Source organism: Corythoichthys intestinalis, chromosome 10 (genome assembly GCF_030265065.1).
Source record: "Corythoichthys intestinalis isolate RoL2023-P3 chromosome 10, ASM3026506v1, whole genome shotgun sequence".
NCBI lineage: Eukaryota > Metazoa > Chordata > Actinopteri > Syngnathiformes > Syngnathidae > Corythoichthys > Corythoichthys intestinalis.
In genome coordinates this window covers 9,261,748-9,277,876 of record NC_080404.1, presented here as the reverse complement: position 1 = coordinate 9,277,876, position 16,129 = coordinate 9,261,748, and the positions used below count along the sequence as shown (strand labels likewise).

The 16,129-nt window shown below is 38.7% G+C and overlaps 1 protein-coding gene across 1 annotated transcript in view; it reads right to left on the bottom strand.

The window, feature by feature from the left end:
- lrrc1 (leucine rich repeat containing 1) overlaps nt 1–16,129 on the bottom strand; it is a 79,770-nt gene that overhangs the window by 18,525 nt on the left and 45,116 nt on the right. Inside the window, exons 5-11 of the mRNA XM_057847849.1 lie at nt 14,246–14,302; nt 14,054–14,117; nt 13,526–13,600; nt 10,395–10,539; nt 10,187–10,305; nt 9,910–9,993; nt 4,931–5,046 (exon numbers count right to left, since the gene is read on the bottom strand). Of these exons, the coding sequence (XP_057703832.1) occupies nt 4,931–5,046; nt 9,910–9,993; nt 10,187–10,305; nt 10,395–10,539; nt 13,526–13,600; nt 14,054–14,117; nt 14,246–14,302 (660 nt within the window). The remainder of the gene's footprint in view (nt 1–4,930; nt 5,047–9,909; nt 9,994–10,186; nt 10,306–10,394; nt 10,540–13,525; nt 13,601–14,053; nt 14,118–14,245; nt 14,303–16,129) is intronic.

Genomic DNA, 16,129 nt, shown 5'->3' with positions numbered 1-16,129 from the left:
TCACGAAAATCGAAAATCCGCGAAGTAGAAGCGGAGCTTATTCACATTAAAATAAAACTTTGTTTTTGTGGTGTCAATGTATTTGTTCAGATTTAACAGCATTGGAAAGAGATACATATAAGACATGTCTTTCCATTTTTTCCCCCAAAGTATATATAATAAAAACAAAAAAAAAAAACAAAAAAAAAAACACCCTTATATGTACAGTGGTACATCGACATATCAAGTTAATTCGTTCCAGGACTTTGTAGGTCGAAATGGTCGTATGTTGAGCAGGATTTTCCCATAAGAATACATTAAAATTCCATTAATTCGTTCCACAGCCCGAAAACCTACACTAAATCCTTAATAAATACTGCTGGTACTATTACAAATGGCAATTACAGAGAGCAAAACAAATAATTTATAAATCATAAATCAGAATAATAATACAGTATAATAATAATAATTAACATTTTTTACATTACAATAATTTACGTTGTACAAGTTCTGAAATAAATGATTAAAAACCTGATGTAGCTGGTGATTTCTTTGACGATGTTACCATAATAATAATTTTCCCCTTAAAATGTAAAGATTGGCGAATGGAGGTCGGAGGAGGACCATCGAGATCGTAGACATTCTACGGCCGTATTAACGAGCCAGTTCACGGATGCGCACACCATGCTCATTTTTTTTTTTTTAATCATTTACCATCTACATCTCAACGGTCACCTTTTTCCTTTTTTCACCACCTCCACTAACCTTCTTGGAACCCATGTTGATTTCTCTCACAAGCAAATCTGCCGCGCATCAGTCTTGCGGGAAAACAAAGAAACTGCGGCCCTGTCATAACTCGTCGTATTTCAGGCATGTCGTAATACGTAGAAGCAAATAATGAGTCAAATTTTACGTCGGATGTCAAAAAGATCATGTGTCGAAGCGATCGTATGTCGAGGTACCACTGTATATGTATATTTTAATAAATGGTTTTTAAGCACTGCAAATGTAATAATTATGATATAAAAGATATATATATAAAAGACCAAACAAAAGTGATTTGTTCAATTATTTATTACATTTTTCAATAAAATATTGTAATTTTTTTAAACTGAAAAAAATCTTCGATGGACTGAGTTCGTGAAATTTGAAGCACGATATCGCAAGGGATGTGTAAAAGCAGTTTCTGCTCTTGCACTCTTCTTTAAAATAAACTGCTGTATTTTAAGCCAAAAAAACTGTTGTGTTTGATAAAACAATATGTCTAGATGCTGCCATAGAAGATTCATGGCTCATTAAGCCCCCGAACTATTTTTAATTTGTCCGTTTTACCCTGGAGACTCCCGTTTACAGACACCACGCAACCGCTTTTGTTTCAACCTAGCCATAAAAAGAAGTAATTATATATATGATTTGAAATGTCTACCATTTTTAGCTTAAAATCATTAATTGATTAAAAGATGTCTAATATTTAGTTTTAAAAAAACTACACTAAAAATTCATCCACTCGCATATTTTAAACTTTTAAACAAATTAGGTTGCAATTAAAAAATTGTGTTTGTAAATAGGTCAGTTATCTAGCTCAGGGGTTTTCAACCCAGTCCTCAAGGCACACTGTGGGTCCTGGTTTTTGTTCCAGCCGATCCAGCAGAGACAGTTGAACCAATGAGGCTTCTGCTAAAACAAGCCACACCTGACTGCAATCAACTGATTGCACTTGTAAAACACCAGATTGGGGAAAAAGTGTTGTCATCTTGTTTGGTAAGAATGAAATCCTGCACCCACAGTGTGCCTTAGTGGAATAGGTTGGGAACTATCGCTCAATTTTATTATTTTTTTTGTTATTGTTGTCTTTTCCCTGCTATTTTAAATTATAATCGATCAAAACAAAGAAAAAAGAATAAAACATTTAAAATGGTAAATATATGAAAATCTCGACCACTCCTTGATGTCTGCGATTTCTGCATCGTGAGCCTTGTTACATTACCATGTTTCACCCATAAAATCCCCAAAAAGTCCGGTTGCGGCCATTCACAGCTGTGTCTTGACGCTCGGTGAGACATGTGACACAGAGTTTTTGGATTGAAAAAAGGTAAGTACGTGATAATATCTCATTAAAATCATGTCTTTAATTATGCTCTCTTAATGAGTTAGGGTTTAGTTTTTAAATAATTTTTAAATGCCCTTGTGTTCAAAATTTTTATTCGCCCAGAAAATTGAAATTTTCACCTTTCCAATGATGTATCACACATGCATATAGGACAATTTTGAAATTTGGCCAAATTTGGTGTCTCAGAGCGGAACTTCAAGTCACCTGAGTGTTTTCGCCAGATACACACACATATACATATATGTGTGTGTGTGTGTGTGTATGTATATATATATATATATATATATATATATATATATATATATATATATATATATATATATATATATACACACATATATGTATACATGTACACATATATGTATCAGGCATGAAAATGGGTCAGGGGTTAAAAAGGTGAGAAGGGTGTGGAGGAAATATGTTCCGGCGTTCTGCCAAAATGAGGCGAATTTGACAATTTTAATTTTTCACATAAGGCTTAATATTCAAATTAGCAGAGGTTTAATTAGTTGAAGGAGTTGATTTCAACCACCAATGACTCGCGCTCTCACTCCGAAGCCCTGAAACTATCAAATAACTGGCAAACTGCACAGAATTTGTTCAAATCAACTCCAGCGACTAATTGAACCCAGGCTAACTCAAAGATTAAGCCTAATGTAAAAAATTCTGAACTTCCCCTTTAAAGTATAGACCATTGAATATGACCATTAAAATGTTGTCTATAAAAGTTTTAGAGCAATAAAACAACAAAAATGAATGAAATGAATAAGAATCCTTCAAAGTATTTCATAATGAGTCCAAATTATTTTTCGAACAGATCCTGTGACTATAGCACCTGAGAGACAGCCGTTTGCTTTGCTTAGCCAAAACTACAGCTGAGGAGGCAAGATGGATATTTAGAATTTCTTTAAACCTAAGCTTTCAAAACCCTCAACAACAACTGAGCTTGAACAGAGGATTGAGCACGAGCAGTATCAAAAAGTCCTGGCTGTCTTGTTACCTGTTGTGCTGTAATTCCAGGTGGTGCTTGAATTGCATGATTTAGCGGTCAACAGTCTTTTAGAGCCAGCGCAGGGAGATATTTTTTGTCATCTTTACTGGACAAAAATGTGAAGTAATAGCTGTGTTTCCAGTGTGCAAATGCAGCCGTTTGTAGTATATCTCCTGCCTATTTAATTGCATCCTGGCGAGATAGCAAGGCTATGTTGTTTTGACTGCAAATTCCCAGCGCTCACGGCTCACGCATCATGGTAAAACACGTCACCTGTTTTTTTTTTCATCCCCGATTAGAAAATGTGACACGCGATGTCACTCCCATGACTACAGTATTCTTCACTATACATACATTATGGGGCAATAACAAAATAGTAACGCACAGGCATCAAGGAAAGTAACTTTAATCAGATTACGGATTTAGAAAAATGAACGCGTTAGATTGCTCTTTACTGAAAGAAAGTAATCAGATTACTGTTACGCATTACTCACATAACGCGTTACTGACAACACTGCTTTTATATTACCATTAAATACACAAGCTTGACGCTAACTTAACGGGAGCTATTTTTTTCACCAGAGATTTGGCTAGCTCTGGCAGTGTTCAATGCAAGCTGGAACGAACGGCAGTAACTTGTCATAACGCAAAATATGAAAACGATTGAAACCATTACTCACCAAATTCAATATGCTGGCAAATGCATTCATCTAAAAAAAAATTGGGAGTGAGACCTCTCCTCTTCCAGCGAACGTGAATTTGTGCTTAGAACAAGATCATCTGTCGCAATTAACGATCTTTGACGCTCTTTTCTCCCCCCCTGCATTCAAACTTGTTTCTCTCTCAGCGACTGTGATTAACCTCAATGAAGTTGCTCTCCTTGCTAAGCCTTGCCTATCATTCTGCTTTGTAAGTTTTTAGTAACTTTGTGTATTGAATTTGAAAGGAAAATGTGTGGGGGTTTTTTTGGCGAACTTTTTCATGAAGCTAAACTGTTGAAGCTACTCACACTTGGAAAAATACGATTGTACAACGTTTTAAATGTATTCATTTGGTATATTTCAGTTGCCACGATGTCAATAAATTGCAGAAAAGTACGCCTTGCATTTGGAGTGCTTGTTTTTGGGTTTGCTGGAATAGCGTCACTGGCACACGCAGCATCAAACAGGGGAAAGGGTAAGCGCTGCCGCGCCAAGCCACTTCTGGCTGCATTTTTGACACATGAAAAATAACGATTATGTACTACTGTATGACGGAAAATTTTAGTGGTTTTGTAGCCGCGACGTTTTAATAGCATGGTAAACCGTGAAGGTAACCGGCACATGCCTACACCCGACCCCCCCCCCCCCCCCCCCGTTAAAAAATTTCTCCTCAGATCTACACGATTCACGTAGGTCATCCTTTTTTACTTCAAAACGGCGAATTTCGCCGAAAGGTGAGGGATTTTCATGCCTGATGTATACATGTGTATACATATACATATATATATATACACATACAGTATACATATACACACATACAGTATATATACATATATAGTATACATATATACTAGAGAGAGAGAGAGAGAGAGAGAGAGAGAGAGAGAGAGAGAGAGAGAGAGAGAGAGAGAGAGAGAAAGAATTAATCATTTCAAATATATACTTTATATAATTATAATTGAGACCTGGCATCCACATGACACATTTTGGGCCACATTTGTATCCCAAATATTAATATTGTGGCCTATGGGACCCAAAATGTGATGTCCAGAAAGTATGTTGATGCGTTTTTTTTTTTTTATAACCAAAAATAGTCACTTAACCTACAATTAACAATTTTCTGTTACCCTTACTAATGACTGAACAGACCTATTTCCAGAAACGTCGAGCACGTGCAGCTCCGTGGCTTGCGACAGCTCCGATGGTATCCTTGTCAGTCGATTCTCCCGCACACAGAAGACATTCAGGCCACTGCAGCCTCCGATCTGGAGAACAAATACAAAGGCATTCAATAAATCCAGCTTCCTGGGAAGCAAATCAACCAAGACTGCGGGTCAGTCAATGAGTGGGCTTGTATCTGTTTGTACAAGCATGAAAAAGATTCTTTTTTTCCCAACTTTGAAACAAGAGGGAAAATCAGTTAGGAGCATTTGAACACTTTGCCCTAGAAATGGCATTGTCACTCCAGTCCAGTTAAAAGTCGATGTAATGTGGCAGTGCAACCTAAAATTAGGGACAATTAGGCCCGCACTTGATGAGCCATCTAAGCTGACAAGTAATCTATTAATCTGCTCAAACGCAGTGCATGGTGTTAAAAGGTTAAATGCGGGTAAAATGATTCAACAAAGTAGATTAGTGTCAAAGGTAAACATTCTGACAAAGACCTTACAGTGCCAAACTCTCACTCAGTTGAAAACCAGTGACAGAGAAACTAATATGCAATCAATGGGATCCATGAATACAGACCAATGGTCAAGTAGCTTGGCTTAGCACACGTCAATGCTGTGCAGTGTGCACCACGGTTACAATGTAGAGCGTTGATGTCGTGCAATGGCTGCTTTGAGAAGACAATGACGGTGACATCATTGTCGAGGCCAAGTGTGCCATTATGTTTCTTCAATCTCCCCATCATTAAAACACAAGACCATTGTAGAGCATCCAGAATAACTCCTTACATATTACATGAGACCTGCCTCCATTTAGACAGAAAAAATAGAACATTTAACGCAGGCAAAAGCAATCGAAATAACAAGGTAATAGTGATAAAAAGGAATTTGGTTTGGGAGCCTGTTAAGTATAGTGAAATTCAGAATTCTGAGCTTGAAGTAATATAATAATAATAACAAAAATACTTGCAATATTGAAAAGTTTGTATTCTCGATCCCTTGTTGCTTGCCTGGGTTATTTTACACGGCCAACACATACACACATCAGTTAAAAACGGTGAGTACTTACTATTTGTGTTTTTATTGAGTCTTTTATTACCTTTTCATTACCTCAAAATGCTTTTTGCATGCATTTCCCTATCATATTTTTAAGCATTGTGTTTTCTTGTGGTAGCTTTAAAGTGCCTGTGACAGCATAAAATTGTTTTACATAGCATTATTATGTAAATTAGATTCATATTTTGAGACTATTCGACTATATACAACAATTTAGCAAAGCGCAGATGACGAGAAATTAGTCGAGAAAGAAATCAGAAGAGAAATTATTATAGCGCTTTAGCATCCCAAGGAGGATGACATCGGCAGGGTCATGATTTCATCTGATTTAGAATTCAGCCCATTAAGAAGGAAGATTCAGAAAGAGGAAAATGTGATGAAGAGAGCCGCAAAATGTTATTGTTTCTATTTCAATACTCCAATATCTTTACAGGATATTCTTTTTATCAAAGTATTTTTCCCCAATTGCTAAATAAATGGTATGGTCATGACAAATAACAGTCTTGTGCTAAATGGAATATGAAATGTCAAAAATGCCTTTCATCAGTACGACAGGGAAAAATTACTGCATAATGATCAAAATTGTCGACTTCTTGAATCTCCCGAATGATATTTTTTGCCACCGGAGTTAGTCCGGGCTTTTTGTCATTTCCCTGCCCCAGCTACTGAGAGCGTAAACAAAACAGGAGGCGTGACAGCTAGGTGACATGCTGACCCGAACCGAGCGGGACTTCCATGTCTTATTCTTGCCTTTGGAAAACAAAAATCACACAAAACGTCCCCAGATAATTTCACACGGCGGCGGGGTTATCGATTGTCTTCGCTGATCGGCAACCCCCCGGCGGTGAGCAAGTTACAGCTCGTCGTTCCCCTGCTGCGGGCAGGAGTACTAGTTGTCGGGGAAGCAACTGGAGAATGACCGCCGAGCGGCCGTTTCAATTTTTTCGCCTTTCGAAAACTAAAAATCACACAAAACCACCCTCACTTATGTCACACGGTGGCGGGGTTGTCAATTGTCATCACCGAGTGCTAGGAGTGCTAGTTGCCGGGGAAGAAGCTGGAGAATGACCGCCGGACAAACCCACTGATGTCGGAGGAGCGCGTAGCTGTGCAAGCACAATCCGAGGATAGTGGTCTATTGCCGGGCACACGAAGAGGGCAGTGGGGGCTGGAAGTCTGAACGATATGGAGAACCGCAGACGACAGCCGGGGGCTGCACATGCATAAGCCGAGGAAAGCACATTCTCGGCCGGCACGCAAAGATGACCAAGGCGGGTGTGCGACAAGACCGATTGGTCTTCTCGGTGGACAAGGAGCATTGTCAGCCACAAAATGCAAGCTACCTCCTTATTAAAACGTGTGCCATGATCCCAGCATTTGACATAATACAAAACACGTACTTTACACACTTCCTCGTAAGTCCCACAGGTGTCGGACTTGTTTTGGCTAATCTCCACGGTGAACAGGAACTTTTTGAAACCCAGAAAGGCTCACACACCTCCCCCTGGTGTATCAACAAAAACCTGCAGCACATTTGGCTGCTGTGCAGCGAAAAATAAAATTTTAAAAATCAGCTGAATCCGCACTCCATCTGCATGCTACAGTATAAAGCAATGTTGTATTATTAGATGCTGACCTGGGTGACGTCACTGTCGCATTCCTCTTCAATCTAGGAAGTCACTCATTTTCATGGCGCGGGATTCAAAAAATTGAATATATAAATCGATCGCTTCCACACACATCCAAGCAGTCCATTTCATCCAGGAGCATAAAATACCGCGTAAAATATGAACAAATACATGCTTTTTGCTGTCATACGCACTTTAAAGCGGATTATTACTCTGTTGACCACATTAGTCACGTAGCTTATTTAAAGCACCCTTATTTGATATTACTACGTTTAAGTATTTTCTTAAGGCATCTTTAGCGTATTCTATCTGTATGCATCTAAAAAAAACAAGCTGAAAGCGCGCAGTAATAATTTGGGTGTCACATTCGCCTCTTGTAAGACATTTCGCCGGTGTGGCACATTTTGGCAGAACACCGGTTTTATCCTACTCTCGTCTCGTCTCATCCCGTCTTTCCTGTTCATTTTGCTTTTGCTGCTCGTTTTGTGAAATATCGACAGTGCTGTCCTTCTCATTAATGTTCCTCTCAGGTTCAAAGTAAAAGGGCTGAGCAGATGACATGTTTATGTCGCAAGTCATACTCTGGAAGTCTGGCAGCATTGTTCAGTGACGTGACAGCCCTGCGACATCAACAACAATGGCAACCTACTAATTAAACTAATTTTACAAATTGTATCAACACAAAAACCATGAAGAGGGGTTTTAATATCAAATTATTTTAACTCATACTAATGTTTATCTTTTAAGATATGGATAACCATGGATAGAAAGACAAGTCTTTCTATCCATGGTTCCCTTTAAAATGATAACTTTCATTTCTTAATTTCTATTCATGTGATATTTCTAAGAAGACATTTAATTTTGCAATATTTTTCTTTCTGTAAAATTGACTGACAATTCTGCCTATTGGTTTGTGCGCATCATGGGTAGAGAGATCCATTATCTATACCATTGTTGATCAACCTTTTCTGAGCCATGGTACATTTTTATATTGGAAAAAAATCTCGCGGCACACCACAAATCAAAAATGTTCCAAAATTACTTTCTGTACAGTATATTTCATTATAGAACGATTTCTCAGTATTTATACCTACTCAGTGTGAAACTTGAGCCTGTTTAGATGAACACAAAGTCGATATCCTGGTAGGAATCTCCTTCAACAGCTCTTAGTCTCCCTTTGTTTTTGTCTTTTTTTTAAAATGCGGTTAGGCTTGAAAAGCTCAAAATGATCAGACGGGGGACTTTAGCAATGTCTTTAACCACATCAGGCCAAGCATCTCGCTGATAATAGCTTTTGCAGGCAGGTAGTATTAATGTCCCTGCCACAATGTGTGACTTATTGGATTTAGCAACAAGTTCAGCAACAAGGTAACTGGCTTTGAGGGCTTTCTCATTTACAGTACCTTTGTAGTTATTCTAAAAAATGTTGCACGTTTCCAAGTGTTTTCACAAAGCCGTACAAAATAGTCCATAGTTTGAAGCGACAGGTGTTTCGTTTGGAGATGACGTTGAAGCTTGCTTGGCACCATGGCACTGTTGGATAGCTGCTCGTGTCGCGTTCAAGAATTGCTCAGATTTCTAGCCATCAGCCACCTTGCTGTCCTTGACAATGTGTTGGAATAAAACACAAGGGGAGGATTGATGGTCATCACAAAGGGATAAAATGGAAAGGACACTTTTGTGTATATCTTCACTTGACGAGTCTAATCAAATGATGTACGGTAGACGTGCTGGGGTCCATATTGTCGCGGACAGCAAGGTGGCCGATGGCTAGACGTCGATGCCACCATCAGATAGTGAAGTCTATGAGCTAGAAATCCGAGCAGTTCTTGAACACGACACGAGCAATACCTCGCTCTTCTGCACACGACCGAGAAAAAAAAATGCCGATATTGGATAATTTTTCACAGCACGCCTGATGATCTCACGACACACCAGTTGAAAAACAATAATCTACACAATAGTGGATTCAATTTCATCCCTGCTGATCAGGAGAGGGCTACGCTAAGATCACTGAACGCTCTGGTGATCATTCTGGATTCATCGAACCACACTTTGGGAATTTGTAAGTGCAAAAGTGTTCAGTGCTTTAAGCACTTCCTACTGGCAATAATTTGGAATTCATAAAAGCATAATCACATACTTAACTTTCATTTTACACTTCCTTATATTTAGGTACTAAAAACATGTGCTTTCATTGTCCCTTAAACATTTAAACGTTGCATTCTTAAGGATAAAGTAAATATTGTGATAAGTATTACTTATATTAAAGACAAACCTCTTTTGGCAGAGATGTTAGCAGGTTTCGGTCACAGTTGAAGTTAGAAAGCCGCTTTAATTTTCCTATGCTTCTCGGTAAACTCTGTAGAAAATGAAACAATGCAGTTAAATATTTACCGATACATCTTGATAACAAGTGAAAAATCAACGACAGAAAATGTCCATACAAGATTAACATGTCTTTCATTTAAATGTTGCAAATTAATTATGGATGTCTTTTTTCAAAGCTGCAAGTATAAAGAGTGTTCTTATTATACTTTGTCAAATACACCAACCTGTATCTGATTCTCTGTGAGCACAAGTTCAGTAAGACTTTCACAGTTGCCAATGCTCTCTGGCAGGTACGTCAGCCTGTTCTGATCGGCTTTCAGAATAGACAGATTGCGTAGTTTTCCTATGACAAAGACAAAAATGGGGTAAGTCTTTGAAACAATTTAAACAAGGGTACAAGTCGTCTAAGTTCCTCATGCAAAAGAACCTAACCGATGCTTTCTGGTATCGCGTCAATGAGGTTCTGTGACACCAGTAAGTCAGTGAGTGCCAGCAGGCCTCCCAGCTCCGTCGGAAGTCGCTCCAGTTTGTTTTCAGACACATCCAAACACAATAAGCTCTTCATGCTGCCCATCTCCTGAGGTTTCATTTTAAAATACAGACACATTAAGAATTAGAGTCACTCTACAGAGATAGCTGCACATGGACATGAACGTATTCACTGCTATTTACAGTGATTAGACAAACCAGTAGGTTTAACCCTTTATGAGGCACTCATTTAAAGCAACATTAGGTAACTTTTCAGTTTTGGGCGATTTTTGCGACGCCAGTGGACAAAAGCGGTGGTTTTGCCTTAAGGAAGACTGCGTTTCCCATGAGGACCAGCGCACACCCGCACAGGGTTGTAAAATCATGATCTCCCTGTCCCCTGCTGATGGATTAAACGACATTTCTGGTTCCAGCTGCTGTGCGAAGCATGAATACTAGTAATAAGGTAATGAGTTGACTGGGGATGAGGTAATCAGCTGTGGCTAAACTATAGCATATGAAGGTTAGCAACCATGTGGCTTGGTGTGGCTATATATATTTGTTAAGGGTGTAACGATACATGTATATGTATAGAACCGTTTCGGTACGTGGTGCTCGGTTCGGAACGGAGGCATACCGAACGAGTTTCTGACGTAAAGTAACCCCTACTTTTCGAGGCTGTGAGTCGATCGGGTTACAGTTTCTTTGTGTAAATATTTACTCCCTCTTCTCTACTATAATGAGGACCAACACGGTATAACCCAGAAACGTCAACGGCGTGACAACGTGGCCGCTGCGAGAACGCAGTGAAACGCGGGCGTTCAAGTCAATCAGTCAATGCACACCAGTCGCAGTGCGCCCACATGCTAGACGCGTCCCAGAAGCGGCTCAACATGACGCACGCGAAAAGAACGGCAGAGTTTATTATTTGACGCGAGACGTGACCTTTCTGCGTCAATGCTACTACCGGTAGCTAGAATCGGGCAGACCGGAAGTCACTCGTGTAAAAATACGGTGGATCCGGTCGATTTTCAAACTAATATGCAATCGTAACCCACTTTTTGAGTCCATCAGATCTCTTGAGTGATAGATCGGGGCACAGTTGACTTGTCTTTGTTGAGTTACTGCTGTCTTCTCTGCTATAATAATAAGCAACACAGCCCCGTGGTCAATACAAAACCGTCCTACTACAACAAAACAAGTAGTAACTATTTTTCACATGGTAACTAAAGTTATACAACATAAAATATACAATATAAATGAATACTACATCACATCTGTAAAATTATAAACACATAATAAAATAAATAATAGCCCATTTAAATAAAATAAATTGAAATGAGCTAAAACACCTGTAATTAAATAATAATACACACATCCTGCTTACACAACTAAATTTATCAATTTCTGTGTGGCGCTTTAACTTGAGAAAATCCACCAATAAAGCTTTTGAAAACCGTTCATAAGAAAAAAAAAATGATTCATTGAGGCATTTCATTTGTAAAATACTTGTTAAAATCTTTGTCATTGGGATTGCTTTTCTCTTTAGCATAGGACTTCTTTTTTCTTATTTTTTTCAGAAAGAAAGCTGACCAATACGCAGGGTCTGAAAGGCAAATTGTTGTTGGATTATCTTTAAATACACGCTACTTTTTGAGCAGAATTCTAGCTTTGTATAGGCTAATGTTCCTATTGCTGAAAGCACAAAGGTGTGTCATAAACAACTAGCCATTTATATTTTGCATTTTTTCTTATTGTACTGAAAATGAACCGAACCTTGACCTCAAAACCGAGGTACGTACCGAACCAAGATTTTTGTGTACCGTTACACCCCTAATATTTGTTGACGATTTCAGTTGGGGGTGAGGTCACGCCAACGAGTGAAAGCCAGGCCAATGTTTATTGTTGAGTATTCTGGTAGCCTCCCTTTTTTTCCTTCTCGGACAAAATTTTTTGTCCCTTTCATTGCTCTGCCTTCTTTGCAGAATTTGTGTGAAAGGGTTCGCATCAACTTCCGTCTTTATAATGAATGGAGAAAGGGGGGAGTGACATATGCCGTAAAGCAGTCAGCACATTTGCAGTTTTTTTGTGTGGCAGGTTTCCTGCCACCCTCCTCAAAGTAAATTAGTGTTGCTGAAAGCTATACAGCTATACAGACCCCCTTACGATATAAGAGAGGTGTCATTCAACTAGTTGTTAGTCGACATATCATCACAAATGTTATGAAAATATTTTATAAAGGTTGAAAAGTTACCTAGTGTTGCTCCAACTCATTGGCTACCATTGATGGCACTAGACATTCAATCCATTTTTTTTTTTTTTTTTTTGGGGGGGGGGGGGGGGGGCTACTTTATAGTGTTTTGAGGGGGGCTTAACCAGTGTATATTTCAGTTTTTATTTTTCAATTAACATTTTAATAATTTAGAATTTCATTTATTCAAAAAGACATTATATAATGATTTATAATAATAAAAAAAAAACTAATACAATTACAATTGAGACTTGGTGTCCACATATGAAGACATAACATTTTTTTGGGCCAAACTTGTATACCAAGTTACCAACTGCTCCAATTGTGGCTTAAGTGACCCAAAATCTGATGTCCACATATCTGCATGCCAGGCCTTTTTGTGGTTACAATTTAATATTTTATTACCAGAAATAATCACTTCGCCTATAAGGGTTAAAAAAATTTACCCCCACCCCCACCAAACACACACACATTGACTACACAGCAACTTTGGTATTTATATTACCACTTGCAATTCTGAAACTAAGGAACCGCATCAACAACCTTCCATCTGATCTCTTGGCTTAAATTTGATTTCATAATTTAACTCATTGGTTGCCATTGACAGTGAAAGACATCAAATCCATTTTCACTGGGAGGGGCTGGCAATGTCAATGGCAGTAAATGAGTTAAAGATGCATGTGAGAGATCTCACTTGAGTTACTGCTGTGCATGCCATAATTCTTAAATTCACATTCTAGCCACTTCTTATAAAGTTTAGCCATGTAAAAAATTGAATGGAAAAAACAGTATGAGAGATGAAAATACTGTCAAGAGCCTAACATAAATTGCCTGATGAGCTTACCGCAGGTATTTCGGCCAACTGGTTTCCATCCAGCCACAAATCCTTTAAACTTACAAGACAGCCTATTGTGTCTGGCTGCGTGGGGGGAAAGAATGTCACAATGGAATGAGTGAACCAACGGATAAATTGACAACAAGATACAAACACTTTTTTTATATTCGTCAGATCACAATATTATTGTGACTAATTATTCTGAAAGTTTAACAATATTACTAATGCTGCATTTTTGGACAATGTAAGATGTTATCTGTGGATTTCAGCACACAAACAAAACTGCAACACAACAGCCACATCACAGCGGCCTGCTTTTGGCTCTTGTGCCAGTAAATCACTCGCAGGATTTTGAGCATAAGATTACACCCTAAAACCCAAGCTGGAAGCAGATGGCTCCCTCCCATCTGCGTGATAAGACGGAGGGAAGCTGTTCTTGAGGAATTCTAATCTACTCCGATGTGACGACAGCAAGAAAATTGAGAAAAGTTATGTCACAGAGTACATATTTCCCAGAATCCACAAAAAGAAACTTACCAAACTATACAATTCATTATTTCCTAAATCAAGTTCTTCCAGTCTGTGAAGCAGGGACAGTGAACTGTGGATATAAGGAAAATATATTAGCGATATAAGACCATTATGTCAAAACAGTTTACTTTGGACATGTAACATCAGCTCATAAAAACTGAATTTGCAAAAGGACAGCCAAACAGATTGAATACTCACTCTGGGAGGAATGTCAACAAATTTTCTCGGAGTTCTAACGATACCAAATTGGAGAGGCTGCAATGACAAGGCAGTGTTTATGTGACAGCTTCAAATTTCCATAGCACATAAAAGCTCAGAGTGCTTTTTAAAACAAAGAGAGCTGAAAAATTAAGTGGTGCCGCAAACAACCATAAAAGATCTCTTTGCCATCTTGATGTAAGGAACAGGAAGCGTCACAGAGGCGTGTCCCATCTTATCGCAAACAGCAGCAGCCTAAACAACCGACTGCTTTAATGAAGAGAAGAACATCTTGTCGGCCATTAAAAGAGCGAAGTACAGAGCGGTGTTGATCTTTAGATGGCATTTGTGTACGTCATGTACCCGATTCATTGACACTTTTATGATGGCAAACTTTCACTCACACCGCACAAAGTTCATCTGCTAGAGATTCCAAAGAAGTGTTCTGAAAGCACTTTTACAAGATTAGGTGCTGGACATTTAACTTGAGTTTCTTAATTGACTGCATTGACTCCCAAAAAGTAATTGAGTTAGTAACTCCGTTCCCTGAATGTGAGTAATTTGTTACTTGGCAAAGTAACTGGTGTTACCTTTCATGTTTTTTGTTCATTCAAAAAGAAAAAAAAAACATAGTAACCTTTGCTATGTTTGGAAGTAATTTAATGTTGTGAATCAACCGTTAAAGTTGTTTAAATTGCTTCCGTTATTGCATTAGTTCCCTTCTACTTTTGACATATGAAAGTTTTAAAACTGTTAATCATTTAAAGACAGATTCGAGTCAAGATTTTGTTTATTCAGGAGTATTTTAGATACAAAAGTTACTTAGGTTTGCTAGGAAGGTACAACAGAGCCTCCCTGAGAAGTCTACTGCTTTAAGATGGTGGCTGTTTACTAACGCCGGCGAGTATATCATTTCGCATCAAGTTCTCTATACATGTGCTAACGCCGCCGTGTCTGTCATTTCTTGTGTAGTTCTATATACATGTGATACATTCCGTAGCATCAAATGGCAGTAGTTTGTAGGCTATCGGCTACAGTCAGGTATTATTGGAGGCACCTCGCATCACGTTTGCAACGGTGTCACAACTCCCCCTGCTTTTCTCTCTCGTCTCTGTGAGTCCGTGTCTCTCAGACTTTTCTCGCGTCCTTCAACCAAAGTAGTAACACACGCCTTTACATCCTTACTAACAGTAACAGCGTTGCCAAGATGGGAAAATTAATTATTCACTACTGAAAAAAATAACGCCGTTAGTAACCGTTATACTCTAACCCCAGTATTAACAACACTGATAAAATACTATGCACAATATACTCCCGTTGCGATTATTCATTGTGTTTCGTTTATTAGGAGAAAGCAGCGAGCAGGAAGAGGGTTATGGCGAGACAGAAAGGAAAATAGAAGAGGAGATAGTGACAGAGGAGAAGATTCCATTTTTCTCAACTGATTCAACACAGAAAATTCAACAAAATATTCTTAGTTGCTCAATTACTACACCCAAATTGCCATGGCCCTTTGGAATTAAAAAAAAAAAAAAAAAAAAAGTTTCAAGCGAACTGAGACGACTCTGCTACTTAAAAGTATTATTCTCACGACTTGTGAATAACGGCCTTCCTAACGGCGTTATTTTTTTTTTGTAGTGACTAGTGAGTAATCTAATTAATTACTTTTCCCATCTTTGCAACGCCATTACCGTTACTTAGGATGTGAAGGGGCGTGTTGCTACAATTTGGTTGAATGAAGAGGTGGTTGTCCGATTTTGTCACAGCTGCCTGGGAGTGAGCAGAGAGCGAGAGGGGTGAGGAGTGAAGAGGGTGGTGACGCAGTTGCAAACGCGATGATGATAGGTTCGGTGGCTCGGAGCGTTAGCATAGTATTCGCGTTCT